The 26,070-nt window shown below is 48.0% G+C and overlaps 1 protein-coding gene across 1 annotated transcript in view; it reads right to left on the bottom strand.

The window, feature by feature from the left end:
- The window catches only part of CMTR1 (cap methyltransferase 1), a 1,053,443-nt gene that overhangs the window by 655,203 nt on the left and 372,170 nt on the right, over positions 1–26,070 (bottom strand). The window contains exon 10 of the mRNA XM_086925906.1: positions 7,126–7,244. Coding sequence (XP_086782032.1) covers positions 7,126–7,244 — 119 coding nt within the window. The remainder of the gene's footprint in view (positions 1–7,125; positions 7,245–26,070) is intronic.

A 26,070-nucleotide genomic window follows, 5' to 3' on the forward strand; every position in this document is an offset into this window, starting at 1 on the left:
TGGTTAGGGAGTTCCAAGGGATAGCGTCACCCCACACCCAGATTTCACCCCACTAACGCAGTTCTAGTGCGATATGTCACCATAATGGTACCACCAATACCATTACACTTGAGCCGCTTATAGCCTGCACCCCATCGCTATTAAGCCGGCTGCCATGATATGAAGTTCATACCTCATAGTGACTCTTTTTCCTTGCATGTTTTGTTCATGTCTTTTATGTTACATGTACAGGTGATCTTGAGAAGGGAATCCCCCCTCTCACAGTTAGATACACTTTAGGGCGTGTAGACACATAGTCCACACTACACACCCACTAGTTTTAATCACACCCACACCCATTTTTATTGTCCTGAAGAAAGCCAGCATATCAATAAGGCACTGGCTGAAACATGTTGACATTCTAAAGGACGTGAGAGGTCGTAACTCGCCTCTTGCGTCCCACAGCCTTATTTTTAACCGCTGACGGAGGCCCTATTAATAAAGTCTTTTACCCACCGGGTACAGGGACCCCCGCCAAGCCGTTTTAAACTCACCTTCTTAACATCCCTCACCGCACACACAGTGACATACCTGCTCCGCTGTATTCAGGCGTCGTAGCACACCCGGGACACGCTAGGTGTCACTGGGTGGGCCCGATGATGAAGCATGCCACCAACTAGGTTGGTGGGTGAGGGCTTTCTTAAGACACCCAATGGGTGCCACCCCTGACCAACAAAACTTACCTGAGTCACCATGATCTTTACAATGTAAACATCATACCACCCCATCCCATAGCTAGTCTCTTTTTGATTAATCTACATATAAACCGGGGATCTGGACTAGCTATCTGGTCCTCTCTCTCCCTCTTGATACACGCGCGCATCTTTATAAAGTTTCCTTGACTCTCTAACCAGCTCCCTATCCCGTGGGACTTGGTGTAGTGCCTTCGTGAGTCTAGTTTGTGCTTTAGAACATTCTGCATCAAACCATTTGCATCCGTTTTCTTTTTTCCCACCCACAGTTTTTAAGAAAAGGGATGCTATATTACCTAAGAGAGCCTCAAAATTCTCTATTATTACATCCAGCTCATTGGTGACAGTTAAACAAGCATCTATCCTTAATTTATTTGCTTTAAAGACTACCATCTCCAGCTGCCTTGCATCTATCTTATCCCACTTTAGGGTAACCCCCTGATTCGAACTAAATTGTATCGGGTGTTCCAGGGTCTGAACTCTCTCAAGAGCAGTACTCAGACTTAGAATTGGAGGGTTATGGTCACTAGCAGGGTTCACTTCAATCTCGAAATCATTTACTAGGTGAATATACCTGCTAGATACCATAGCGAAATCGATTATACTCATCTGGCCCCCTGTTCCTTGAAAAGTGGGTATGCCCAAAGGTCTTGAAAAATTAGACATATCCAGAACACAAAGTTCATTCATTATGATATTATTCAAAGCATCCCCTTGTTTTGAATGTTTAAAATGAGCCAATGGCTGATCATTTATATCTACCAAGCCACAGACTCTTGTTCCACTAAATTTGCACAAAGTACAATTAAAATCACCTACCCACATAACAAAAAGAGGACATACAGTATTAGTTACTTTGACAATTTCATCCTGTAATTTTTCAATAACCGATGTTTCATGGGCATCAAATATGTTGTAACACCAATTAATTAAAAGCAAAGGCACTGGAAATAAATTCTTAATCATAAGCAGTTGATACCAAGGGGATTCCACCAATGTAGTACTTTTCATCATGTTGTACTTCACAGAAATAGCTGTCATAATACCACCCTTAGCTCTTCCAGCGTGTGACGCTTTAGCATGAACATTAAACATTTGGTGTCCATCCAAGCTATGGTCCCCTCTGCTCCAGGTCTCCTGGAAACAGATGTCAAAAGATTAGACAAATTTCATCCACACTGGATCCTCTAGCCTCCTGGTGAAGCCAGCTATATTCCACGAGATCAGTCGGAAAGGGCAACCCTTAACCAGACCATCTGCTTCCCCCAGGAATGTTTTTGCTTTCGGCTGGATCCCGTCATTCTTACACTGGATCGCTACTACAGGGCCAATATATGCTTCCAAGGATACCAATTCCACCTGTTTAGTGTTGACTCTCCCATCCTGATTTGCTACTATGTGAGTATTATCTTGATCCTGGGATACCAATTCTATATGTTCAGCTCCATCTCTCTCTCCCCTCGATGCTACTATAGGAACGATTAATGAGTTAGTGCATAAATGTATGTTACTAGCCGTCTTTGCCCAGGTTCTAACTACTTCACCTGGGGTTTGCCTCATTGGGCAGACAGCACCCCTACCCCTATCTATATCTTCTGCCCCACTATTAAGAATGCAGGCATTCCGGAGTCAGTCCACCCCCTCCAGTCCCATAAGTGGGTCAAACCTATTACTTAGTGGTAGATACTGTGGTAAATACTGTGGTGCCCAAGCCATTCTATTGGGACCAGTGGATATACCCCTACCAAAATTCGGTGGTAGACAAGGTGGGTTAGGAATCGTATATGGGTAGAAGTAGTCTAAGCCTAGTGATTGAATGTCACCTAGTCTGTCAAACCTTGGTTCCCTACGTATGTGGTCTACGACCCTTGTATTTTTAAAATTAACGATTATGCAATCTCCCTCGAGATCCTTCGTGCTATGGCCCAGCCATGCCACTCGCCTTACACCTAAGATCTCTGAGTTCGAGCCTGGCGGTAATCTCCTATTCTTGCTAAGCCAAAAAATAACTTTATTCTTAAGGTCCCTATCTGATTCTTGATAGTCTGGGTTAGTTTCTGGTACCCCTGTTAGAATGATAGTCAGGGGCATAGATTCCGGGGGGAGATTTACACACGGGAGCCTCTTTCTTTGCACTTCTTTGCCTTGAGGGGCATTACTCAAAGGCTGTTTGACCACTTGTTTTTGATTTAGAGCCTGTTTAGGGGCTGCCGCTGTAGCTGCCTCAGTGCTTTGGGCTTTTCTACTGACCACACCTTCTGCCCCTTAGGAGGTTTAACATTACCTGAAGATATAGTGGAGGGGGCTTTAACATCTTTACTTTTTGCACTCTTAATTAGTGCGTCAAGTTTTGAAGTGTTCCCTTTTGTTGTTAGTTCTAGCTGATCAAATTTTTCTTTAATTAATTTTGTTCGATTAATCAAGGGCAATATCAGAGACCTAACTAGTATTTCCATTTTGGCAAGTAAATCCTCATTAGAATTCTGTTGATTCAAAGGTGAATCAGTATTAGTTAATGCATTATTTAGGATGGGGGACTGGGCTACAGCCTGTGAAGCATTGCTAGGATGTTGGATTTGGGCAAATCTAATACCGCCGCCCGACTTCTTCTTGCCTCCCCGTCTCTTATTTTTTATATGCTTAGGGGTTACAGTACTTTTCTTGTTTATTCTCCCCGACACCTGATCTTGTTCTGTCCTAGGAGCAGAAGGTGGGGGCGTTGGCGTAGATGTTCTATGGCTCAGGTCACTAGAAGGAAGATTAAGTGAGGTTGAGCTCAATATAGAAACAGTAGCAGATCCAGCTGTACCGTCCTCTAGAGAGCATGGAATCGGGGTAGTGTCTACAAGAGCAACCGGGTCACTACTATGGGCCGGTGTTACAGCAGACCCGATCACACCCAAAGAAGACCGCTTGCCTGTTAAAATATCTATCGACAGGCGCTTTTCTGCAAAGGCTATTTCCTTCTCTAAAATTACGGTAGCCCGTTTAAAAAACGGATCTAGGGTGCCCGTGACCATTCCTGCATTAGTGTTTACAGTAACCAACCTGTTTTTCCTAGAGCGCAAGGTCATGACCACCGATCTACAGATCTCAGTAAACACTCTAAATGGGTAGAAGGTCTAGATTAAAATGGTATATAACAAATCAATATGTAGCGAAACCTGAAGACCAAGAGAAGTGGCCCAGCCCGGCCTCAACCCTCCTTGGACGGCCTTAGACGGCCCGCCCTTTGCCCGGGCTTCGCCCCCTGCTTCGTCCCGCGCGCGTCCTGCGCTCGCGGTTGGTGGTGGGCCTATATAGGGGAGGAAGGGGCGGGAAGAGGCACCAGGTGCGCGAGATGCACCTATGGGCCTCGCAGTCCCGCTCCCCAGTAAGAGCCCAGATTGATAAAATAATGAACCAGCAGCAAGTCCGGGAAAAGAAACTGAGGCTTTTCAGTTCAGCCGCAGTTCCACCTGGCAATTCGAAGGGTTTCCCAAAAAACAAAGTCTGCACACTTCACGACTACGAGCAGCTCCTGCGGAGTGGGGCCGCGAGTCGTTTTTTTAAAGTCCACAGGCAGGAGGGACGGGAAGAGGCACCAGGTGCGCGAGATGCCAGAACGCAAGCACCTCTGGGCCTCGCAGTCCCGCTCCCCGGTAAGAGCCCAGATTGATAAAATAATGAACCAGCAGCAAGTCCGGGAAAAGAAACGGAGGATTTTCAGTTCAGCCGCAGTTCCACCTGGCATTTCAAAGGGTTTCCCAAAAAACAAAGTCTTCACACTTCACGACTACGAGCGGCTCCCGCGAGTCGTTTTTTAAAGTCATTCAGTCGCGGGAGATAAAGTGCTGGTGCAAGGGACATAATGAGAATACTTGAAATATAAAGTTAGCATTCTTGGCAACCAATCAATAGTGAAAACAAAGCAATATTTAAGAATGATCATCCAAGTTTTCATACAGCAATGCCTCAAGATGTGAGTAATCTTTCCGTTTCTTGACTGCAAACTGTATGAAACTGATTACAGTACATATAATTTTAACGTTTTCTAAGCTACATAAAAAATTGAATGCATGTTTATAATTAAAAAGAATGTTTGATAAAAATAGATGTTTTAAAATTGATTTCCGGATATCCCTAAAAAAAAGAATAAAATGCATCGTAGATGGCATAGTATTTCCATCACAAGGACATTTCGATAGTTTCTGGCACCATTTTTTCACTCTAGGGAAAGCAACTAGGTAACGTAACGTGCTCATCCTTAGCCTAGTGAGATAAAATCTCTGTTGGACGGTTTTCACCAGTATTAAGTACGGCTGTAGGCCCCTCAACAAAGGTCGTTCACCATATGACATGACAGTGTGTTTTTGACTAACAGACCGATCTCTTTCTTCTTCCTTTAATTTTAGATATTTGCACTTAAGATCCTGTTTACTAAGTTCCAATATAGGAAGGGGGTCACTTCTGTCCCCGTCAGGTTTACAGTGTTTAGAAATGTTGCGAATGTGCTCCAGCCAAGGAATCCTCCTGCTATGATCAAGTGCTAGACAATCCACAGTCGGGAAATATGGAAGCACAAGGATAATGCAGGAAGGGAAGGGTCTCCGGGTCTTTGCTTGACTGGAAGCTGGGCTGTTGGGTCCTCGCTGTGGGCTGCTCCAGGTGGTGTCCTCGGAGGCATTAGGAACGAGAGAGACAAAAAGAGGGCTGTTAGTCCACCTGACCGGGATTGACTGAGTCCTTCTACCAACACCAGGGGGTGTGCGGGAGGTTTAATGAGAGCATGAGGGAGGGAGGGAGGGGATAGGACAATAGTTGGGAGGTTAAGAGCGGAAAAGCAGAGGGGTGTGGGGAAAAAAGGCAGGTGATGGGATATTCACAATAGTGACTGTGTGACTCAAAGTTGCTTTACAAAACCTATATACAGTGCGAGATGCGAACCCAAAGTGAGGCTGATTAATTGTACACGACTATGTACACAGCTATTTACTAACTCCTGAAGTGGAAATGGAGATAGGGTACTCACATGCCCCGCCGCAACTCTTCCGACAGTTGCGCCCGCTCTCCAGCCACCTCCTGCAGACTCCACCAGTCCTCGCTCCACACGTCCTCTTCCTCTCCTCCGGTCGCCTTCCCGGGTTCCCCATCCTCCTCCGCTCCTCCGGTCGCCTTCTCGTGTTCTCTGCATGCTGTCTCCTGCCACGAGTCCGCCGCGTTGAACGCTCCTCTTTCCCCAGTTCAGTCTTTTCCGTGTTCCGGCTTCAGGATGAGGGAGGGACTTCCGGGGTCACGGGAAGGTGCTTCCGGTCTTTCATCAGTTTCGATTGGATCCTGTAATGAGGGATAGAGGGGGGGAGCCCAGTTTGCCAGAGGTGTGTCAGGATCGGGTTTTGAGACCGGGGACCTTGCCGGAGGACGCCGTTTCAAAGAGGTAGGGGACGGCGCCATTTCACAGTGAGTCCTGCAACATTTATTGCGTCACTAAGATATGGGGTTGATAATTCTTTGTGGATTATGTAATTTGCAGTCCCATAACGGACTGCCAATAATCAATTAAGAATTTATTTTCTTGGGTCTGAAGGAAGGTGATGTTAGACCTGCCCCAAAGAGCAGCTCCATATCAGACCCCTGAAATACATTTGCTCCGATGGAGTGTTAAGATTTTGCGGATAGGTTTAATTCCTATCTTGGCCGAAAATCTCAAGATGTAAATGCTGTGATGCTACGATGCTGCAGCAAAAAAAGACTGGAGAATGATCACAGTATAAATAAAAACTTATTAGCATTAGAGGCTCTCAATACCTGCTCTCCCCTCCTTCCTCTTCCGCATCCCCGCACCCAAAACATTACCAAACAAAAAAACAGCACAATGATCTCCCTACCTATCCACGGCTCCTCTGTACTGAACATCTTGGAAATTATGGAGCAATTCCTTAATTATGGTGACAATCCCAATGCTATTTAATCCCACAGCCAATCCTGCTTCGCATAACTCTCATAGCCTAATACATAGAAAACATCTGATTGGGTAAGACGGTGACATCCTAGAACTGATTCCTAATGAGACAATGAGCCAAGCATATGAGAACACTAAAAAGGTACCACTCACAGGACAGCTCTAAATGATCCACTACAATTTTCACAAGGAGTCACTGCACACCCTATAGATTCACATTATTAGCCCAAAACATATATAAAAAGTCTAAGCGTGTTAGCACTTACAATCAGTGCTAGGATGCCCATGTGTCAATGGCTTCCGAAATAGGGCTTTTTCAAATTCTTCCTACCTTAAGTATTTATCTCCCTTTAACACACTTAACAAATGTTAAAAAAAAAAAGCTGCAATTTAAACACATTTGTCACCTAGAGTAGGGTGGCATCACAGCACAATTTGAAATAGAGAACATACCCCATCTGCCATTAAAAAGTGCACTCCCTTGCGATCTGTGTTGTCCAATACAAAGTTCCGGAATGCAGTGATGTTTTCAGGACGAGTGATGTCTCCATCGCCATCTACGCCGCCCTCACCTGCAAAGAGAAGAGCTAGGCATTAGCTTCCATGAGTCAATAAGAACCAGCTCTAAAAAAAGAAAAGCTGACTATAGATGACAGCTAAATTTTGTTGTCCTCTGGTGGCAAACTTGGTCAAAACGCACAAGTCACTACTTGTGTAACGATATATCTGAAAGAGACATTATTTAGTGATAGATTCCTTACCTCAGAATATACCCAGGCGTCAGACTAGATCCGGAAAGCTTTCGTCAACATACCCCCACGCATCTATAGGCGTTGTCGTACGGCTCCGCGTGAGTCGTTGGTGTTGTATTTGCCGAGATGACGTCACTGGAGCAACTTAGACGCGCCCAAACGCGCTGACGTCAGTTCTGTGCACAACTTTCCCCGACGGGAACGCAGAGCCATGTAATATACTGACCACTGGTGCATAGAAAGTAGGACCCGAAAGGATGACCTTAACCCCAGTAATCAGTTCGCAGAACAGGAAGGATGGGTGGGGCGGCAAGGAATCTATCACTAACTAATGTCCTTTACAGATATATCGTTACACAAGTAGTAACTTGTGCATCTGAAAGAGACACGTTAGTGATAGATTCCTTACCTTAGAATACATACCCCAGCAATACCAACCCCGGTGGTGGGTCTGCGAATGAGATTACACAAGAAAGTCCCGGAGAACAGAACGGCCAAAGAAGCTGTCCCTCCGGACCAGACAGTTAAGGCAATAATGCTTTGTAAAGGTGTGCAGAGAAGACACCGTGGCAGCCTGACACCATGCCCCAATGCCGTAGTGCCTGCTGTTGCCCTGGTAGAATGGCCACGTAGCCCCACCAGAGGTTCCTTTTTAGCCATAGAATAACAGGCCTTGATACACAAGACGACCTAGCAGGAGATAGTCCTCTTGTGAACAGCCCAGCCTTTCTTGGCGCCTGCGTAGCCAACAAAGAGCTGGTCATCCACCCGGAATGCTTGTGTGCAGACGGTGGAGCTCTGGAAGGATGCAGAGGCGGAAAGAAAGTGGGCTAAGTGATAGTCTGCCCAATGTGGAAGGCAGTGACAACCTTTGGCAAGAAGGAAGGTCGAGTGCGAAGCACAATCTTATCCGGATGAACCGACAGAAAAGGAAGCTTACAAGAAAGAGCCTGAAGCACACTCACTGTCCTGGCCGAGGTGATATCCACCAGGCAGGCAGTTTTCAAAGTCAGAAGGGACAATTGTGAAGTGGCTCATAGGAAGCGCACATGAGGTAGGTCAAAACAAGATTCAAGTCCCACTGAGGCATTATGAAAGGAACAGGAGGGAACATATGCGTAATGCATTTAAAAATCTCTGTACAACAGGGGACTTGAAAAGAGAAGGCTAATCTGGAAGCCTCAGAAAGGCTGAAATGGCCGAAAGGTAGCCCTTGATAGTGCACAGAGCAGAGCCCTGCCGGGCCAGAGAAAGAAGGAACAAAAGGACCTCAGAAAGAGGGACAGAAAGGGGATCCACAGTCTTGGCTGTGCACAATGCCACAAAATTTGTTCCACCTGCAGGCGTATACCGATTTAGTGGAGGGACGCCTGGCTGCCAGAATGACATCACAGACTTCGGGAGGCAAGTCAAATGGAATCAACGGTCGCCGCTCAATTTCCACGTGTGTAGGTGGAGGCTGGGCAGGTTTGGGTGGAGAACCGTCCCCTGCTGCGACAGAAGATCCTCCCGCATAGGCAGTCGGATCCAGGCTCATACTGAGTAGCTTGGGATACCAAACTCTTCGAGCCCAGTCCGGACTCACAAGGATGACTTGGGCCCGGTCGCGTCTGATCTTCTTCAGAACTCTGGGTAGAAGTGGTATAGGCGGAAAGGCATACAACAGACCGCAACTCCACTCGCGACGAAAAGCGTCGCCGAGCGAGTGCCGCCTTGGAAATTCCAACGCGCAGAACTGATGACATTGCGCGCTCTCTTCGGTGGCGAATAGATCTAACCAAGGCTCTACCCACTGTTGAAAGAGACCTTGAGCCACCTCGAGTGAAGACGCCATTCGTGATCCATCAAACACCGGCGGCTGAGTTTGTCCGCCCTGGAAATCAAAGAACCTGCCAGGTGTTCAACCGTCAAGGAAATGCCAGGACGTTCCAGCCATGTCCAGAGGAGCAGAGCATCCTGACATAGGGTCCACAACCCCACCCCGCCCTGTTTGTTGCAATACCACATCGCCAAGCATTCTTTTATCCCCACTGATCTAGTCTTTCTTGCCCTAATATTTATCTTCCTCCCAACACTCTCCTCTCCTTTATAGGTTTTGCCTGGCAAGCTGCGCACTGCAGAGAAACCTTATGAGAAGAGTAGAGTGCTTTGGTCCCCGCCTCTGTTTCCATTGGCTAGCTCCATAAATGGAGGCTAGCCATTGGAACAGATATCTGTCCGTCATGGCCGGACCAGATTCGTGGGCGTTCCCGCGATTTCTTCCCTCTCCGCCCCTCTGTGCGCGTCATCTCGGCGGTGGGCGGGTTTTTTTGGGGGGGGGGTTTAGGTGTGTTTTGTTCATTCCAGGCCGACCAGTGGGCCATCCAGCACAGTATAAAGAAAAGCTGGACGTATAATATGTATGTATGGGTATAGTGTGTACAGCAAAACCTGTTCACAAACATTAAAAATACTTTTCTTATGAATGTAAAGGATTTATGACGCAAGGTGAAGCCATTTAAACGAGTTCGGAGTCGGAGTGCGGCTAATTGAAGAAAATAAGACACCCACGAGTGGCTTTCCAGGAATGCAGGCTCTATGCATACTACGCGAAGAGCATGATGCAAGCAGCATGACATTTCTGAAGAAATATTCAAACGCTTTGAGCTGGTTCACTTCCAGGTGTTTTTGTTAAAGGCGCTTTGCACATCCGCACGCCGCTTGCTGCAGGTTTGACACTTGCTGCTTGTAGCTACTCACCGACGACCACCAGCTCCAGAGTGTGGCTGAGATTGCTGGGCAGCTGGCGAGAGCTCGGCGTGGTACCCGGTAACACCCCTGCGGCTGCACAGTGCATGAAGGAGGCAGGGACTCACCCGCGGGTGACATCCACCATGCCTGGGCGCAGGCATATGGGTACGAGCCTCTGCCGTGTATACCGCCTTCGGCACAGCCTCTCTCCACCCGGGCACTTCGGGAGGCACTCCCGGCATGCAGCCTGCCTCTCCCAAAGCAGCACGGCAGAGACTGGAGGGCAGCGACTATTCCCAAATATGCCGAATTAATATCAGCTCTGTCCCCGAGCTTTATTTCAGAATCCACCCGTTCGCTGCATTATAATCGGGGCCATCTTCGACGATAGGAACAGGAAGCTGCAAACGTCCAGCGTGCAGCAGCTCTGTTTCCCCAATCATAACAAAGCGCAGAGTAGCAGCAGAACCGATTCCCCACCTCCTCCCTCAGCTCTGGCCCTGGCAGCAGCAGTGTGGGTGTGTGTTAATACAAACAGCATTACAGTAATCTCTTTTTCCTGCCTCGCGGAACCCCCTCCCTCCCGCTGAGCACTCCGCTTCAGAGACGAGATACATACAGCACTCTAACAGGATCAGCTAGCCGAGCTCCCACGCCTGAGTCTGTACTGGCACTGCCGAGGGGAAATTCATGGAAGGGCCTAACCAGAGGAACCATCTATTATCATTTCAAATAACTTCTCTAAAATACCTTCACTTCGTACCTTGTTCCATGCTGGTGAAAACACCGCCTTAATATCAGATGTGTTATGCTATTATGCCCGAATATTAATATATCTATGAAGCTGTTAATAATTCTCTGTGTCCCCTGTAACCAAAGTTTTTATTTCTGGCATAAAACCCATTGATTCCCATTCTGTGGTAAAACAGAATATGAGATCACATTGAGATGAGCAGGTTTTCTGTGTATTCACAACTGTTTTCATCACAAACCAAACGCCGGGCATTAACCCACTTAGCTGTGAGTGGCTGGCTGACTCACTGATACTTCTGTGCCAATACATTGTCTCGTTCAGTTACATGCTACTAATGTTGTAAGGGCATATGTCTCCGAACATCTGTGTAATCAAGCCACACCAGCCTTTTTAGGTTTTGCCTGACGAGCTGCGCACTGCGCAGCTGCAGGGAAAACCTTATGAGAAGATGTTCTGACCGACTTATTCGGCCCTCTTTTGAGGGAGAATGATTGAAGATGACTCCAGCCTATTACCCTTCTAGTACAGGGATTAGAACTATAAATAGGACCTATTCATAAGGCACAGTAGTGCATTTTCGTACCCTTTTCCTTAGATCAGGGCTTATAAACTTAAGTTAGGGGATAGATTCATTAGTATTAGTGATGATCCGTCCTTTTGCAAGAGTGTTAGTATACCTTCTATGGAGTTATGCTTATTTCGGGCCTTGTAGGCCTCAAACGGGAGAGACTCCATCTTGCTTTCTGCCCGGCAGCTTGAGAGGCTTTCTAGGCCAAGTGTAATGTTTTAGTTTCGAAGTGTTGTTCGCTTGGAGAGAACCGGCTCAGGCTGGCCCTTATCGAAAGACTGTATTTTTCTCCACTCCGAAGACACAACTTCAGGCCGGCCGGCTGGGAACGTGTCCTTGGTACGGGGAGGTACAAGAATTTGGTGGGCGGCAGGTTACTGGCCGTAACTTTCCATGAAAGGACAGGCTTCCATATTAGCGAAAGTGTTAGGCAGTGAGTCAGTCAGTCCGTAGGCGGCAGCTAGCCGTTAGCATCTATGCCATTAATTATTTCCAGGCAGACAGTCGCCATTTTGAAGTCTGAGAAAGATCATGAAACGGAGACTCTCTGAGAAAGACTGAAGGAGAAGGAGAAGTAGCGCAGAGCGATCAGAGACAGAGAGAGACAGCAGCTAATAACGAGAAAGGTTCCAGTGACTTGGAGGGAAGCAGAGGAGACCAAGCATAGCGGTGCAGACGTGTACTCGTGACTGCTAAGGTGTGATTCCGAGACGAGCAAAGACACAGACGAGAAGGGAACCTAGATGACTGCCGAACCCCGACTTCACGTTAATAAGGTGACATCCGCCCTTTCCCCTATAGTGTGCACATTCTAACCTTTCACTTTTTTCTTTGCAGAATATATAGATTATCGTATAGTATTGTGTTTATAATTATTGTAATAAATTACCCCAGTTCTTAGTGAACCGACATGTGCCTTGTATTCTTGTTCAATCAGGGTAACCTGGTCTTCTAGTCAGACATTGTTTGCATGAACGGATGTGAATCCCGGTCAGGTAAGAGGTGACTGAACAATGAGGGAGAGAGGGAACGTTTGATGCCAAGAGCAGAAGGTACATATTTCAATTTGGAAAACCGTTCTAACTCCTATTATTGTAGTATCATCCTGAGTAGACAATGAGAGATTTCTTCCACAGGTGTTCCTAGGAAAGTGATCGTCGTTGGTACGCGGCGTTAATGAGAGCACCGGAGATAGACGGTGTGTAGATCCGCCGGATTGTGGATCATATTGTAAGTGAGTGAGCACCGGGGGGATACGGTGTCTAGGTCCGCCGGATTGTGGACCATGTTGTAAGTGAGTGAGCACCGGGAGGACACGGTGTGTAGGTCCGCCGGATTGTGGACCGGATAAAAGAGAGAGAGCACTGGGACTGCAGCCCGTGTGTAGACACGCCGGATTGCGTGTCGAGTGAGCACTGAGGGAGATCAGTGTGTAAGGGTACATAATCAGACCTGCCCCAGGGTAGATTAGTCTGGGCCTAAGTGGCCGTGAGACTAGTTGGTATGAATAGGATATTGTAGAAAACCTATGCATGTTTATTGCTATTTTCCCCATCCTTAGGTACAAGATGTACATACATATATCTATACCCATTGTAAATACGTTCTAAGGAGGGAGGTGATTACGTTCCGACTGGGTTAGAGGGGCTCCCAGGAGCTGATTCCATCTGGTCCGAAAATCTGGTCGTTACAGAAGAGTAGAGTGCTTTGGTCCCCGCCTCTGTTTCTATTGGCTAGCTCCATAAATGGAGGCTAGCCATAGGAACAGAGATCTGTCCGTCATGGCCGGACCAGATTCGTGGGCGTTCCCGCGATTTCTTCCCTCTCCGCCCCTCTGTGCGCGTCATCTCGGCGGTGGGCGTTTTTTTTTTTTTTTTTTTTTTAGGTGCGTTTTGTTCATTCCAGGCCGACCGCCGCCGGAAGAAGTCCAGGCGAGTGCCCGTTCCCGCCCCCCCCTCCCGCTGACCGCGTGCTGTTCCCGCCCCCTCCCTCCCGCTGTCCGTGCCTTTCCCGCCCCCCTCCCGCTGTCCGTGCCTTTCCCGCCCCCCCCTCCGCTGTCCATTTGCCCGTTCCCGCCCCCCCCCCCCCCGCTGTCCGTGATTAGAGCTCCGTTATCACTACTGGTTCTCTGGAAATGCAGCGCTATCTTTAAAGGCCCGAGCATTCTGCACCTCCCCAGCCCTTCCTGCCGGGGTGTAATTCATTCACATTCAACGTCTGTTGAGCCAGACCTGCATTTCTGCAGCGAAGGGGACTAAGCCAGTAGTGGGAAATTTTCTTAAGCGAGAACAAGGCCTTAGGCAGCGCGACATTAGCCTGTACAGTAAGTATCATTATATAAGGGTCACATTCTTCTAACAGGATGTTAACATTGGTGCAAGATATGTTTCGGAAACGCAGGTGACCTGCATGCTACGGTGAAGTGACTTGCTTCCAGGTGAGCAGAAGTCAAAGGTACGGCAGGTGCAGCGACACCGTGGCCCACTGAACTCTGACTGGAGATGTTATGTGTCAGTCTAGTGGGTCCGTGCCACCCTTGCTCCCCCACTCACTGAGGGTTGCTTCTGTCCTCAGTGACGTGAGCCGTGTGACGTGTTCTCTGGCTGGGCCTTGCATATCCCCTGCTCCGCTGCTTCCAGCACAGATGTCTGCTGTCCACCCACAGCCCCTTCCGAGGCCTGCCATTTTGAGAGTTGGGTCGAAAATGTCACTCATTCACAGCCCGGCTCCTGTGCAGGGAGCTTTAGAACTCATCTCCGGGAGATAGTACAGGCCTGGGTTAATGATTTCACATTTGAACCCTGCGCAGGGAGAGAGCAGATTGAAGGCTTGCGCCGCCCAGGAGCGGGGCGTGAGATCGTGAAAGCGGGCAGGGTGAGGGACGGGTGCCCCAGGCACATACCTGTCCAGCACTTCACACAGGGCACAACCCTGACCCCCTTCAATAATGGATGTGTGACCAGTGCCCCGGCGGCGCCTGAGGCCAGAGGTGAAAGGTGACCTCTAACACACCCCGAGAGAGAGAGTCCAATGAAAGCTGCTTTAGTTTGACCACAATGACGCCAAACTGCAGAACGGCTGCTAGACAGTGATATTGTGACGTTTGCGTTCTACATCCCTAAAATAAGCATTTTAAAGTAAAACAATAGTGGAGACGTTGCCCGCTGTGGTGTAATCCGCAGGCAGATATCTTGCTGCAGTAATCAAGCCTGTGACGTCATCGGCAGAGAGACAGATTGAGCTGTGACGACACCCGGTTTTTCGTCCTTCTGTAATGTCATGTCCCCCCAAGCCCCCCTCTCTAGAGGGTGGGTGCAGCAGCTTCCGAGTCTTTCTCTGCTGAGTGGCACCATCGGAGGTCCCTCGCAGCTGCACATATCCCCTGCATTGCACCTCTTCCCAGACACGGCACCCCACTCTTCTGCATCTCCCCCACCAACACCTCCCTCCACCCGTCGTACCCCCCCCATAGAGCACCTGGTGAATCTAGAAGACGTCTATGCTGCAAAACTGCTCTTCTTTACTTTTGGGTGCATAGGGCGTGCTGTCGAGGGACCTCTTTACGTGAGCATGTATGGGTGCTACCTAGCTGGAGGGTGTGATGTTTCCTTGGGGCGGTGTCGCATTTCTTTGAGTGAATGTGTGTGTGTGTGTGTGTGGGAAGGGGGGGTGGGGGAGGGGGGGGAGGGGGGTGGGGGGTGGGGGTGGGGGGGGGCATGGGGGGGGTGGCAGAAGCTTGGAAATAGTTTTTTGCTCGGCCCTTGATTTTTGCCAGTTCCACTCCCATTGGTGGTGTAAGTGCTCACAGGCCCCATTCTCTGCTTTTCTGCACTGTATGGCAGATGTTTGCTCCCGTGTGGTGCACTTTCCCCCCCTGCTCCCTTCTGTTGACTGCAATCACCTCTGGTCTGCAGGGACCTTCCGGGCGCACTGATCCGAGGGACCCTTTGGGGGGCAGTGCCGGCGAAAAACCGCGTGCGTTTTTATGTGTAACAGGATGTCTCCAATTTGAGGTGGTGATGGATTCCTGTAATGTTATTATGGCAGTGGGGTCACGCGGGCCCTATTGCCTACACCCCCTGCCGTACAATGCAGTTTCATTGGCACAAGTGTATCCGCTCAACGCCCCTCTGTGAGAGCCCCCCCCCCCCCCCCGCCGAATAGTGCTCTCTTTAGTCGTGCATGTATTCCCACTCCCCTCTTTTTAGGGTACTGGAACCCACCCCAAACTTTTCTGCTAAAGGGCTGTTGTGTACGCCCACCTGGAACCCCACTTATGAATGTTTCCTCCTTTACGTCACGGTTAGTTGGTGGGCATTTGCTCTTTCCCCCTAGATGCCTCCGCCTGCTTGTGTGTTCTCCTCTCCACCTGTGATACCCCTCGCCACCCCCTGCCACCCGCAGTGCTTACTTTGGGGGTCTGTCCCAATGCACCCTTACTTTCCTTTCTTGTAACAGTTCATTTTGTTGCATAAGCCACGGAACATCTCAACAAAACACACAACATTTTCTGTAGATGCCTGCTAATCAGCACCCCTCATAGACTGACGTCAGCCATCTATCAACCCTCTCGTTGGAAAAGTGTCACCCTAATGGAGAGGGGTGCGTAGGAAGAAGGCCCCGCCCATACCACGCCAGCAGTGCACGGTGAGGGCAGCATACAGCTGCTGAGTGCCCAACACCCACAACGTGTTGCTGCCAAGAAACAGGCACTTAGCACTCGACCACAATCTGAAGTATCGGAATATGTCTTCAGGTCAGGTGCTTAGCACCCAATAGTGCAGCAGGTTCAGTGACTCCACGCCCCCAAACATTGCCTCCTTTTACTACAGTTCCGTCTGCCCCTGCTACGTCACCACTTCCCCCGTTGCTGCAGGCGATGCACCCCGCTCGCATTTTGCTCTAGGTAATGGCCCAGGGCACCCAGTTGTGCCCCCTCCTCCATTGCTACAGGTAATATCTCCCGCCTCTTTGCTCCATTTGCCCCTCCCCATTGCTGTCTGCGCTATGATGCTAGGATGCATGCAATTTAGTCTCTCCAGTGATGGGTGCATTAGTGCGCAGAATATGTAAATCTGTGGGCTGGAAATCTTGCGGTTTCTGTCCGGTTGACCAGTGTGAGGTCACATGGAGTGCTAATGCTGCTCCTTGCCTTCTGTGTCGCTTGCTATTCTTCCCTTCATCCTGAGTCCCAGACTGGGCTCCTTGCTTCCACCAATGACAACTTTCATTCCCACTCTGCAGATCCCACCCATTCCTTAAAACCCACTCAGCCTTTTTACCTCATAACCTGTTGCCAGACCTCTTCATGTACCACACACCATTTCAATCTCTACTACTCATATTCCTGTACCTCCTTTATATTACCCAGTTACTTTGTATCTTCTTTGCAGCCTTGGCTGGCTCTGTGTGTGTGTGTGTGTGTGTGCGCGGCTGACTGTGTGTGTGTGCGGGCGGCTGGCTCTGTGTGTGTGTGTGTGCGGATGGATCTGTGTGTGTGTGGCTGGCTCTGTGTGTGTGTGGCTGGCTCTGTGTGTGTGGGTGTGCGTGCGGCTGGCTCTGTGTGTGTTCCTGTGTGTGTGTGTGTGTGTGGCTCTGTGTGTATGTGTGGGTGCAAATGCAATAGGTCTCACATTTGCGAGAGATTTAGCTAATGGCAATGTAAATGACAATGCTATTTATTTATCTGTTTTCAAAACTAACACATAAATACAAATTTTGTCATTTACAATGCCAAAAGCTCTAACTTTTCCAAAGGCGAAACCATTGCATTGTAAATGCTTGTTTTCTAATACCTCTATGCCTTGCTCTCCCTCCACGGTTTGCTTTGATTCTTTCAAAGGGTGCGTTGCAGTACCTATGGCTGTTGTTACTTATCTTCCACTTCTCTTTGATAAATATTTCAACCATTTCATTCTCCCTTACTTTCTTTGTCATAGTTTTATCCGCCCCAGGGCCTGCTTATTTGTTCATGTCTTACATCTATGCTGTCCATTGTGTAGCCCTTGCATTTGCTCCCTCCTACACATGTGCTAATTCAATTGAAAGAATGAGACACCAGGACTCCCTGCTTCACTTATTTCGGTGAAGTTGCACAGTCTTTATAATAAACTTACTGGAAACAATCTGGGAGATAAAGAGAAGCACATTCTTGACAAAGAACAAGTAAGTTACCTTGGGTAACACTCTTTCTAGTGGATACTTAAAAATCAGATTCTGCAACTTTAACTGGATCCGGAGACTTTTCTCCAGCAATGGTCCAAAGTGCCACTATGCAGTGTTGTGCGACCCTGAGCTGGATCCGTACAGCCCAAGTAGTGATAGAGCAGAACTGCATATAAGCGCCACCCCAGCCCAATTAGGTCAGATGGTACCACTGTGCTAATTTCTAATTTGGGACCTTTTTATATGTTAAATAGAGGTCACGCCAAAGAAGGGAGAGACAGGAGGGCAATGAGGAATCTATGATTAGGTAGAATATCCACTTGAAAGTGTTATCCAAGGCAATTATCTATTTATTCTGATGGCTCCCCTACCTTATAATAGATACAAACAGCTGCAGTGCCACAAGTGGAGGGATCGTGGTGTGGACTCAGACCAAAAAGTCTTGCAGGGCCAAGGCGGCGAAATGCCCTTCTCTCCGGTCCCGAGGCTATTAAGGCATTGTGCGTCATTAATGTGTGTATGCACACCCATGTTGCAGCCTAACAGATTGGAAGGACAGGCAGTCCATATGCCAATGCAGTGGTAGCATTCTTAGTCCTTGTATAATGGGCTCTCAGACTTTCTGGAGGATGTCCCATGGCCAGTATGTAGTAGAACTTAATGCAGAGGACCATGCACCTCAAAGGGGTTCCTCTTTTCCACAGCCTTCCCTTTCTTTGCCCTGGAGAACCCCACAGGAAAACTGATTGCACACAAGGTGTTCCTTGATCCAGTCAATGTAAACGTGCAAAGTCCATGTGGGATCCTGACGAAAAAGCTCTCCTCCTCTTCGAACGCTGGCAGGGTGGTAGATTATCCAATGTGATAGGGAGTCACAACTAAAGCGAAGTTGGCAGTCTGAGTCCTCAGCGCCAATTTACCTGGAAAAAAGGTAGAGTAGGCCGGTTGCACTAACAGTGTCCGAAGTTCACTCAAGAAATGAGCTGACAATTGAAATGAAGAAGACAGTCTCTAAAGCCAGGAGACTTAGCAAGCAGCTATGCACCGGCTTGAAGTGCGTACATATGAGAAAAGTCAGGATCAAGCTCAGATCTCACTGTGGCAACACACACGGTTTGGGCGGAAAGATCTGTAGAAAAACGTTTTATAAATCGCATCACAACAGGTGATTTAAAGAAGGACAACTGGACTGGAAAAAGTAGAAGTCCAAAAGGGCCGACAAATAATATTTAAATTGTCCACTGCAAGGCTTTGCTGGACCAAAAATAAAACAAACAAAAGAACATCCAACAGCTTTGCTTGTAAAGGGTCACATGTGTTGCCACCGCATCAGGCAACAAATTTGTTACAGAGCCCAGCACAAATGGAGCTTGTGGAAAGGCGCCTGGTAACAATGTTTACAACCACCACTTTGGCCAGTAAATCCAAAGCAGTCAACTGCCACAACTCAGTCTCCACACAAGGAGGTGTAGATTGAGCAGATTCAGGTGGAAGTCCCTGCCCTGCTGCTGCAACAAGATCTTCTTGAAGTGGTAGCCTGATTAAAGGAGAGATGCTTACGCCCAGAAGTCCCAGGTAGGACATTCTCCTTGTCCAATCTTGAACCACTAGGATGATGTGGGCACAATCATTCCTGATCTGTTTCAGAACTTTGGGCAGGAGAGGCCAGAGTCGGAAAGGTTACAGAAGTCCCACATTCTATTCCAGTGGGACCGCAGCTCCTATGGAGTGTTCTCATAGAAACTCCAATGTGCAAAACACTCGACACTGCACATTCTTGATGGTGGCAAAAAGATCACCCCACTGCAAGAATATACCCTGCTCCAGCTCTGGATGTACAGTGAACCAGTGAAGGTTTCGGATCCTACATCTACCCAGCCCGGATCTCTACAACATGAAAAACAGAACAGGGTGGCTGGACAGGGCAGTTTAACAAAGAAATTTTGCAGACACGCAGTCTATATGTACCACGTGACCACTGGATTTATATTCCAAAACACATTTATTTTCTTTTTTTCAGATTCTTAAAGTTTCAAAAAACACGAGCACAAACAAAAAAACCACCAAAACAGTAGGTTCATGTACACAGTATCTACAAAAAATACAAATTTAGAAATGTACACTATTTACAACAATCGAGTCAAACGAGACAAATAATAACACACCAAGACAATAAAACATAAAGTGATTCAATTCAATTGCAGATTAAACAATGCAATACTGATGCATAAAACAAGGAGGAAAACCAGTCCTTAGAACTATGAAACCAAGGGACAGGCAGGATAAAGATGGAAATGGGTGCCTGCCTGTCTGCCAAGACCTGTGGTCAAATATTTAAATGGGGTTGCACTACTAGGGTCCAATAGAGTTGAATTAGTTGTATCCTAGCGGCACCCTTTGAAGTTGCCACAGGCTGGGGTGTCGACGCGTTTCGAACCTGGATGTTATAGGTTCTCTTCAGGACAGGGACTGGGGATAATGAATCTGCACAAGGGCACAAGCGTTGCCGTAGTGTGGGCAATTCTCAAAAAGCAATCAGTTCTGTGATTCATACGGTGATGAACTGAAAACTTGATGTCCGCCTTGCGGTACACACTCAGAGTAGATGAACAGCTCACATTTTTTTGCTGCGCCGGTGTAGTTGGCTTAAAATCAGAATATCGGTAATAGGGGCGCCTGGACAAAAGAACCCAATTCAAGCCGGCAGGCGGTGTCAATTTCACCGGAGCCCGTCGTGCGGAAGAAGTCAATCCATCAATTCCAAACGAAGTTCCATTTGTGAAGTCAGCTCTGGATGTAGACGCCATTTGTGATCGAACAGATGCTGTGTGCTCAGCTTGTCTGCTATGGCATTCAAGGGACCCTGCCAGGAGGTCTGCAAAATGACCTTATCTTCCACCAAACGCCAGAGATGTACAGCATCCTGCCACAGAATCTAAGACCCCACTCTGTCTTGTTTGTTGAAATATACATGGTTGTGCTGCTGTTCGTGAACCTGCACCAGCTTTCATCTAGCCTTCAAAGCTAGGTGAATAGCCCTCAAATCCAACAGACTGTTCTAGAGCCAGTGTTTCATCAGAGACTAGAGACCCCAGGATCTCCATCTCCCCAACCCTGCAGTGATGCGTCTGTCATCACAAACAGCTTTGAGTGGAGACGGGAGAGGAGCTTGCCACTAGACCAATTTCATTTAAGCAGCCACCTCCAGAGGTCATGAGCTGTCTCCTTTGAAATATGGATGACATCCAATAGAAATCCTTGAAGCTGGGCTCACTGGAAGGAGTAGTTTCTTACCTGTAACTCCAGTTCTGTAGTAGGGGTATCTCTGTTATAGTCCTAATCTAGTGAATAGTCCCGCCCATGTGCGTGGACCCCGGAGCAATCAAAAATAATCTCTTAAGCTGTCTTCATTGCAGTCCTGCATAGACACTTAAGAGAAAATTAAAGACAATAATGCAGCCTGTACCTACAAGGCTACACTGTCCAGTACTTCAACTAGAAATGCCAAGAATATTCCTAACATATTTAACACAATCTGTCAAGTTTCCCCTCTTTAGAAAAACCTTCCTCCCCTCACCAAGTCCTTGAAATGATAGAGAGGAAGGAATGGACAGACAAGCCTCCATAGGCTGCCATTATGTGTCTGGAAAAGGGATACCGTGCCTTTAAGGAACTCTCTAGAGACCCTCTGTATCCCAGCATGCACAGCCCACTCCTTTTACTTTCAGTTCTTTTTGAAGGTGCATAAAGCAAGGCCTGTAGCATACATCACAGTACCATTTTCTCCCCCGGGTAGGAGGGCGGGCGCTTATGACTATAACAGAGATACCCCTACTACAGAACCGGAGTTACAGGTAAGAAACTACTCCTTCTGTAGTAGGGGATCTCTGTGTATAGTCATCATCTAGTGAATAGGGGGACGGAGACACACACGAGACACTATGCTGTCCCACAAAAACCACTGGCACTAAATGCGAGCTATGTCCCCCACCTCCGCTGCAAGTTTGAAGGTGATCGGATATGTGATGGCACCAAAAAAACAACATTCTATGCCCCTGAAACCTGCGGAGGGGTGGGCCTGACTGCGCACCGGCCCACAGTGCGACATCGGATCGCGCCTGGCTGTCCCACCGGTGAGACGGAGGGGGTGGAAATTCGATCTGCCGGCCGGGCGTGTGGTAGCGTCTAATGGCCCGCGCTGCAGGAACCTGAAAGGAGCGGGCGAGAGGTGGCGCCCCCCACCCCGCGGAGGAGCTGCTGCCCGGAGGTGGCGGGAGGGTGGATGTGATCGGGCCCACTCAGGCAGGAAATATCGGAAGGCCTGAGACACCAGAATACGCAGTTGTCAAGACAGTGGTGAGCTCAGTCCCACAACACTCACTTCTGAAGCTACCAGTAAGTCCCTGCATCCAGGCCACTGGACAGTCACAAGCTTTGAAATTATAAGGCCTAGTCCCATTTAAAAGAAGTGAGCGCTAATAAGTAGGCGCAGCACCTCTTGGATCTCATAGGCATAGATGTAAGCAATGGTGAGTGATCAAGGCCGCCGGTGAGTAGAGAGCGATAGCAGGATCTGCTGATAATACAGGGAAGGGAGCGAAAACAGAGTGGACGCTGCCTATTGCGTAGCTGCAGAACCTTCTCCCTCTGCTCAGGAAGCCGCAGCAGTGCTTACCTAGAAAACGGACATCCACGAGCCACACTAATCTCCAGGTGGGGAGCGGGCGGAGTTAGAGGGAACGCGAATCATACCTTGTGAATAGCGGCACATATATTGAGTCGTCACCAAACCAGGTAATAGCGGAATTTCGCAGCTCCCATCTTCACACTGCTGGCCGCTGACAATATGCTGCACTCTGGAACAGGGGACAACTCATAGCTACTGCGACTGTTGGCTCCTAAGGCATACTGAGACGTGCTTGAAGATTGGGGACATATAAGACCGCGCTGCCCCCCCTACGGAGTAACCTACCTGACCAGGCATACGCGCAACTACCGTGGCCGCGAAGTTGCCCTCCTGCCTGCAACAGTGAAGATCTGGTTGCCCCCGGTGCAAAAATGGGGAAACCGTACAAGAACCAACCGAAACTTACGTTCGACCACTCCAGGAAACAGGTGGAACAGTCCGGAGAGGACCAACAAGATAGCCCACCTGCAACATCCTCAACCGGTGGAATCGCGGCTGACAATATCCAGTCCATGTTCCAAACCATTCAAACTGCGTTGACAAACATCAATGGCAAAATAGATACTCTCACACACAGGGTGGACCGTATGTCAGAGATTGGATAGACACACTGAAAGAATAGATATGGCTGAACGCAGGATCTCGGATGTCAACAATCAGATTACGACTAAACAATCCGGGATAGATAAACAACTAGCTGCACTCTGTGCGAAAGCCGAGGATTTAGAAGCCAGATCCCGAAGAAGCAACATCAGCCTGATGGGTATTGCGGAAACCACAAATACGGGCCCTATGGAAAAATACGTAGAGCAGCTTCTAATCACATTGATTGGCAGAGACACTTTTTCGGACGTTTTCCTGATTGAAAGAGCACACCGCTCCCTTGCTCCCAAACCTCCACTGGGTACTAGACCAAGACCCATCATAGCTAAAATACTGAATTATAGGGACAGGGATGCGGCACTGCGTAAAGCACGAGAACTAGGCGCACTACGACACAAAGGTATGGATATTGCGATTTATCCGGATTCTACGCAAACAGTGCAAGAAGCGCGGAAAAAATATGGTCAAGCAAAACAAACTTTGTGGATTCATTAAGAAAACCACCGGACAGCTGCAGTTGGGTACATAGTGCATGTTTGTGCTATTCATTTACGAGCCTCATGTTCACACATGTGTTCATTTTGATTCATTTTTATGATATATGGCGACAGATGTAAGACAAGTTAGAACGTTGACTTTATTGTCCTGGAATGTCTGCACAACCCACAAAAAATACGCAAAGTAATTGCCTATCTAGACAGACACAAAATTGATGTGGCATGTCTCCAAGAAACACATCTCACGCCTCAGCGAGAGACCAGAATAGGATATAGGTGGGCACAATATCAGTTAGGATCCTCTTATTCAAATTATGCACGGGGAGTGCTGGTGCTGATTAAGCACACTACTCCGTTTACACTTACACATGCAATTACTGATGATCAGGGCAGATGTGCAATTTTGCGGGGCCCATTTTCAGGCACAGATCTGACGATTATTTCGGTGTATGGTCCTAATGTAGATGACCCAATTTTCTTTGACGATATTTGGTCTAAACTCGGGAACATTCAGCCCACAGCCCTTCTATGGGGTGGGGACTTTAATACATGCTTGGACCCCACACTGGATAGATCATCAGGTACAGATCGATATGGCCGACGGGCAGCCAGCTCCCTGTTAAAGGGCATCAAAGACTGGTCCTTAGTAGATGTTTGGAGGGAGAGACACCCTGGGCACCGGGAGGGAACGTGTACCTCAATGACACATAATACATGGTCACGATTAGCCTATTGGCTGACTACACAGGAGGCTAGTACCGGGGTCAAGACGGTGGAACATCTGCCGAAAACGCTACCAGACCACTCCCCTGTACGACTGGAACTGGCTATCCCCACTCATACTCCCAAGCAGTTTACATGGCGACTCCAACCTTCTGCATTAAAAGATCAAGTCTATCGCAGTGAATTGAGGCAAGTAACACTGGAATTCTTCCAAATTAATGTCGGATCGGTAGAAAGCACTAGGTCCCTGTGGGAGGCCTTTAAAGTCACTACACAAGGTCACTGTATTAGTAAGCATGCAGGGATCCTTAAGGATTTACAACAACAGTTGGGCATGGTAGAAAGGGACATTAAGACTCTAGAAGAAGAATACACTAACACATTGAATACATCCCTCCTAGCAGATATACAGAGTAAAGTGGACACGTATCAAGAGTTTGCGGACTCGGAAATAAAATTCCTTTCTAAACGACACACGGCCAGAATAAACGGCGAAGGGGGCAGACTGGGCAGAGCCCTGTCCAACAAGATAAAACCTGCACACGCTATGGCGCATATAACGCAAATCACAAATACACAGGGCGCACTGACTTATGACACCCCCTCTATTCTTGATGCCTTTCTGAACTACTACTCTACATTATACACTACACAGACTGTAAATCCCTTGTCGGTTATACATGAATACTTAGAGGATATAGGGCTGGCTTGGCTCTCCGACACACACAGGGAATACCTCAATCATCACATAACAGAAGATGAGTTTAGGGAAGCGATTGACTCGCTACCGAATAATAAAGCCCCGGGACTAGATGGTTTGCCGGGCGAATTTTACATAGAATTTAATGACTTGTTTATTCCGCACCTGGCTCAGATGTATGAGGAAGCGTATGAAGAAGGACTTCTTCCAGCGACACTACGAGAGGCGCTGCTGATAGCCCTCCCTAAACCGAGCAAGGATCCCCGAAAATGTGAGTCCTATCGCCCACTATCACTCATCAACATAGACGTCAAAATGTTGGCGAAAATCATTGCGACTAGAATACAACCATTATTATGCTCACTGGTCTTGCCAGATCAGGCGGGCTTTATACCCATTAGGTCCACGACGCAGAACATACGTACGATCTTTGCTCTACACCATAGCCTTGACACGGAACTGCCTGCAGCAGCCGCATTATTAGATGCGGCAAAAGCGTTTGATTCCGTGGAGTGGAAATTTATGTTTACAGTCCTGACACGAATGGGATTTCCACTCCCATTTATGAAATGGGTAGCCCTATTATATAACGAGCCCAGGGCTAGAGTGCGTATTAATGGTACTACGTCACAACCTATTGACATAAGTCGAGGAACACGACAGGGATGCCCTCTGTCCCCTATCCTCTTTGCGCTCACGCTAGAGCCTTTAGCGTGCAAAATTAGACAGCGGCACCCAGGAGAAGCACTACAATTCAGCCTTCGCCCTGTAGGTATTTCACTCTACGTAGACGACATGGTGCTCTACGCTAGATATCCAGATGTGAACTTGAACCCACTGATCAGAGAGTACATTAAATTTGAGAAATACTCGGGGCTTAGTATTAATTGGGACAAATCAGTTGTGATACCCTTGACTGCCGGGACCCCGCAGCCCAGTTTAGATTACCCACTACAATGGACGGCTGACCCGGTGAAATATCTGGGGGTCTGGATACATCCTGACCCTGAGGTAGTAATCAGGGAAAATTATGGAGTGGCCATGACCAAACTAGACGAACAGATCGAGAAATGGATCAAGTTGCCGCTATCGCTTGCAGACAGGATTGCCCTTCAGAAAATGATCATATTGCCCCGCTTTTTATATCTATTTTGGAATGTCCCGATATGGCTCACACAAGCCTTCTTTACTAGACTCCGTACGGCACTACAGCGTCTCA

The sequence above is a fragment of the Lissotriton vulgaris genome, chromosome 6, assembly GCF_964263255.1.
Source record: "Lissotriton vulgaris chromosome 6, aLisVul1.2, whole genome shotgun sequence".
In the NCBI taxonomy this organism is placed as follows: Eukaryota; Metazoa; Chordata; class Amphibia; order Caudata; family Salamandridae; genus Lissotriton; species Lissotriton vulgaris.